We start from the raw sequence: 5,192 nt of genomic DNA, 5'->3' as shown, positions 1-5,192 counted from the left end.
TTTTTTTTAAATCACATTTGAGAATGATAGTTTTTCACTGTGTAGAAAGATTGACTGAGCTTTTTTTTTCTTTTCAAAAAGAGTTCAAACTGTTCTGTTTCCTACAGAAGTTGATTTGTGTGTCTTCTGACCCATTCCCTTTGCTCTATTCCCTAGGGAGCCAAAGGCGACAGGGGCCTCCCTGGGTTAGCTGGCGAGGATGGCATTAAGGTAATCCACTCCCTCATGTCCTGTCTTCCGCCCTTTTTAATTGGTTAGGTCTTGCCCACTCTTTCCCCCCCACACCCTGGGACTGGGTACAAGGAATTACAACCAGAATTCATTAAAATACCTTAGTGTACTTAAGAAGAGAGGAGAGATGTGGCAACTTTACTTAAACACTTGAAGGGCGGTCTTGTGCAACAGATATTAAACCTGTTCTATGGAGCAGAAGCTGGCTGACTTTAGGGCCAGTGAGATTTCAGCTCCCCATGAGGAAGGAGTTGGAAAAGGCTTGCAATTATAGGAAGTTTCTGGTCACTGGAGGTCAAGTGCAGGCTGGGTGGGCCCCATGAGCCTCAAGCTGGGTCTCTATACCCTAAAAGGTCACCGTCAATTAACTGTGATGTGATGTGTATTCCATGTCGCTTCTTCCCAATAACATGTTACAGACATTTCCAAATAATTTTCACATGGAGGTATATGTGCAAATTCAAGATTTATCCTATATAATATTACTTCCAGTAGAATTCTGAAATGCCCTCTGGAGTAGGTAAGAGAGGGGGCTGGTGACAGTTGGGTCACTGGGAGCCGCATACAGCACACAGCCGGGTTTTGGGCCTCTACTTTGGGTGAGCGCTTGGGAGTATGCAATGCATGGAGGTGTCCTTTGAAGGCAGTGGCGTGGAGGAAACCTGGAGAACCAGCAGAACAATGACCACTGCTTCAGGGTCTTGTTGAGAGGGTTCTGGACCCTGACACAGCCCTCCCGGAAAATAACCTCAAGTGACGTCCCTCTCCCTTTAACGTGGTTTGTGCGTTACATCAAAATAACACTACCTTTAGCAGTGATTTACTGTTTAACTGCATTTTGCTTTTCAGGTATACGAAATATGTAAATACTTTGGGTCAATGTACTCATACTTTGTAACTGTCTTTCACCATAGGGGTGGAAAGGAGACATTGGCCCTCCAGGATTTCGTGGTCCAGTAAGTGTCATTAAGGACAATATCGATGTCGCGTTTGATCGAGTCCTTCCAAGTATCAGGGAAATTTTGAATCAGTGTCTCTCATTAACTGTTACGACAGAGAGTCTAGTATTTATCTTTCTTTTCAAACCAGGGCACAAAAAAATAGCTGTCGGCATTCTTTGTCCATTTGGCAATGGACAAATATTTCTATTTGGTCCTATTTGGTCTCTGGAACGCACGGGTAATGCCCATCCTGGGCTGTGGAGAGAAAGAAAACCTTCGTCTAATCAGACGTGGCCCTGGGTGATCCATGTCCTAAGTGGAGAAGGAGGGCTGCAGTGAGGACAGCGACCACCCAGGGGTGAGGCAGCCAGCCCCACCCCCTCCAGCTGAGCCAGGTTATGACAGCTCCTGCACCTTCAGGAAGCGGAAGCTCCACGACGGGTTAATGCGAGGCCAGCAAGAAAACAGTGACCTCAGCCCGGCCCCCATCAGGGCAGGCAGCCTCCCCTCTCCAGTGGAGACATGGATTTGCTGTCGGCGCCAGGGAGCCACATTCTTTATCCTATGAGTCTGTAGCTTAAAGAGAGGAGTAAAGGGGACCCAGACTCTCAAGTTCTGGTAGCTCTCCAACTCTTGTCTCAAAAGACAATAGTTCTCACGTGTGGTGTGCTCAGCAGGGCTGCCATTTTGTATATGCAGAACAGGCCAGGTAGAAAGATGAGGAAGGGACCCTCCTGTTACGAATGCAGTTCTCAGACCCCTCAGGCCAAGTGACTTAACTCAGTAACTGGAGGAGGGTCCTGGAAATCTGCATCCTTACATTGCGAGCAAATGATTCAGATTCAAGAAGTCCCAAAATATTTTCTGGAGTTGCCAGGAAGATGAAACGAGCTATTTTGTGAAGGCACTTGTCAGCACTCGGCAGGTGCACACACATCATTACAGGTTTTATGATGGAAATCATTGCGTGATTATTTTTGTTATTATGAATTCTTTTTTTGTGATTTTAGACATATTGCTTAACCATAAAGCTCTTGTTATATCATCTTTAAACGAGGCAACAAAGTAATTGGCCCCACGCAGCATGTGAAAAACAGAACAGGGTTTTTTAAGCTTTTACATTTCCATCTTCTTTCTTTCAAGATAAATGAGCTGAATTCTCACTGATATCTACTTGCCAGATGCATTTAGAGGAATTCTAAGTATTCCTAGCTTCCTGTGTGTTTTCTTTCACTCAATTCTATGTAACTGTGAGACTTCTACTAATTTCAGAGGAAATAGTTCCTAATTGCTTAGGAACTAGATGGTTAAGAAGGCCAGAAGTAGGTCCACTGAGCATGTCAGAAACTCTTCAATTATTGCAGGTCAATAGTGTCCTGAAATCTAAAGAAACAATCGATATAGTCCGATTTGATGTGTAGAGTCCTAATATAATCTGAAATAAATTTAGTCCATCAGGACAAGGATTTTTAAGGAATGAAAATCAGAGTCGATCTCATGTCATATTGGTAAGTCACTATTTTGTGAAATTTAATTTCTGTAAACATAGTCTCACATACATAGATATGTATGTATGTGTATATGTAAATGTGCGTGTGTGAGCTGAATCACATCATCAAATGTATTTCTAATTGAAAACCTGTGAAATATATGATATCATGATACCAGAAACATCAACTTTTATCTTTAAATTTATCCATCCCTCAAACACTGCTAGTGGAAATGTAAATCGGTACAGCCACTATGGAAAACAGTATGGAGGCTCCTCAAAAAACTAAGAATAGAATTACCATATGACTCAGCAACCCCTCTTCTGGGTATTTACCCAGAAAATTTGAAAACATTTATCCACAAAGATACATGAACCTCAATGTTCATAGTAGCATTATTCATGGTGGCCGAGACATGGAACCAATCAAAGTGTCCTATGATAGATGATTGGGTAAAGTAGATTAGTACATATATATGATAGAATATTACTCTGACATAAGAAATGATGAAATACTGCCATTTGCAACAACATGAATGAATCTTGAGAATATCACACTAAGTGAAAAAATCAGACAGAAAAAGTTGAGAACCATATGATTTCACTCATATGTGGGATATAAAACTGAAAGCAACAAACCAACATGACAAACAGAGACTCATGAACATAGACAGTGGGTTAGTGGTTATCAGAGAGAAGAGGGGAATGGGGGAGGTAGAGGGAAAGGGGGTTAAATATTTGGCGATGGAAGGAAATTTAACTTTGGGTGGTGAATACACAACGCAATATACATATGACGTATTATTGAATTGTACGCTTGAAACCTATTTGATTTTTATTAACCAATGTCACCGTAACAAGTTTAATAAAAAATAATAAAATCATAGATAGATAAATAAATAAATAACTAAATTGAGCTATTCCATATAGATGACTACTATATTTCTGCTAACACACAAATTTACGAATTGAAGAAAAGGAAAATATGGTTTTAGCCAAAAAGAAGAAGAAATTAAAGTAATTGCATCCGTGAGCTGTCCATAAATAGTTTTCCTTTCTCTTTCATTTCTTTTCCTTTAAGACAGAATATTATGACGCATTCCAGGAAAAGGGACACGAGGGAATCCCAGGTCCACCAGGACCCAAAGGACCTCGTGGCCCACAGGGTGAGAATAAATTTCTTCCTAAAGAATTTGCTGATCATGGCCCTGTCTTTCTTTGAAGGTAGTGTGGACATGTGCTCATAGACCTAAAATTTGCAGGGGCGAGAAGAGAGGTCTCCTAATTTTCATGGTCGGTGGTATTTTTTGGTGTCTCCTAATTTTCCTATTTTCATAAATTTTCAAATTTCATATGATAACTTCAAAATTGTCAAAGTTCATGTGAAATTTTCTTATGAAAATACCACAGAAGGTAATTAAATGATTTTTATATAGGCGATCATAGAGTGAGTTCGAGTCTGGCAAAGCAGACACGAGCATGGTCAGAGGGCAAGATGGGAGAATGTGAGAAATCTCTAATTCAGTGGCATTCCAAAAGCGAAAAGCTAGAATTTGAGCAAATTCACACAAATAGTGACAAGCGGGGACTGAAGCCCTGGTTTCTGGACTCCTGACACGACGAATTAAAGACACACTTATATTCTATCCCTTTTGAAAGATCAGAAAGGTCTAGGCCAATAGCTCTCATCTCTGCTACACACTAGAACCCCAGGAACCTCTAATGATCATGTCAGGATCCATCCCTGTGATTCCGATTTAATTGTTTGGAGGAGGACCCTGGACACCAGCAGGTCATAAAAGCAACTCGGATGATTCTAACATGCAGCAGGATCGAGAACCACCGATCTAGGCAAATTATTGCTATAAACAGGATTGATTGCAAAGGAGAATTCTACTTAGAGTAAAATGTCCCAGTGTATTTAAATAAATGGACAGATAAGTATAGACATAGATATAGATTTTTTTTCAATGCAATGTTAAAGCTAGAAGCGGTCTGAGATGGAACACCAGACCGAACTACAAATTCTTAATTTCATCTGATTGATTTTCCTGCATCTGATTCATCCCAGCAAAATGTCAAACTCAGAGGAGGCTCTTAGCGAATCCCTCTGAATTACTTGAAAATGGTCGAGTAGCGTGATTCATTTTTGAGTGTTAGACATCTTAAGATTGGTTTCTTCTCTGCCATTTGCCTGAGTAAAGTTTTCTAATACTCATCTAAGTGAGAGTGGAGAAAAAGCATGAAAATATTTATATTAATTATTATCACACTGTCACCGAAGATTTCAAAAATGGGGAGAGGAGTATTTACATCTTCATAAGCAGTTAATTACTATTACGTATCCATAGGTCCCACCGGCCCTCCTGGAGTTCCTGGAAAACCCGGTATGTACATGTTTCTTGGGGTATCGGTAGAAATACTATGAAAGAGGAAAATGCACTGCTCTCTAGTAAGTTTGCATTCTTTACATAAGACGGATCTTTCATTAATTGATATAAAAGTGTTTGCAAATTCTTCCTTGTTACCTT

The 5,192-nt window shown here is 40.4% G+C and overlaps 1 protein-coding gene across 1 annotated transcript in view; it reads left to right on the top strand.

Moving 5' to 3' along the window:
- COL4A3 (collagen type IV alpha 3 chain) overlaps positions 1 to 5,192 on the top strand; it is an 87,005-nt gene that overhangs the window by 30,398 nt on the left and 51,415 nt on the right. The window contains exons 16-19 of the mRNA XM_011364099.1: positions 157 to 210; positions 1,146 to 1,187; positions 3,743 to 3,827; positions 5,013 to 5,048. Coding sequence (XP_011362401.1) covers positions 157 to 210; positions 1,146 to 1,187; positions 3,743 to 3,827; positions 5,013 to 5,048 — 217 coding nt within the window. The remainder of the gene's footprint in view (positions 1 to 156; positions 211 to 1,145; positions 1,188 to 3,742; positions 3,828 to 5,012; positions 5,049 to 5,192) is intronic.

Source organism: Pteropus vampyrus, unplaced genomic scaffold, assembly GCF_000151845.1.
Source record: "Pteropus vampyrus isolate Shadow unplaced genomic scaffold, Pvam_2.0 Scaffold93, whole genome shotgun sequence".
NCBI classification, from domain to species: Eukaryota; Metazoa; Chordata; class Mammalia; order Chiroptera; family Pteropodidae; genus Pteropus; species Pteropus vampyrus.
The sequence above is the reverse complement of the archived record's forward strand: the minus strand, read 5'-3'. Positions and strand labels throughout refer to the sequence as shown.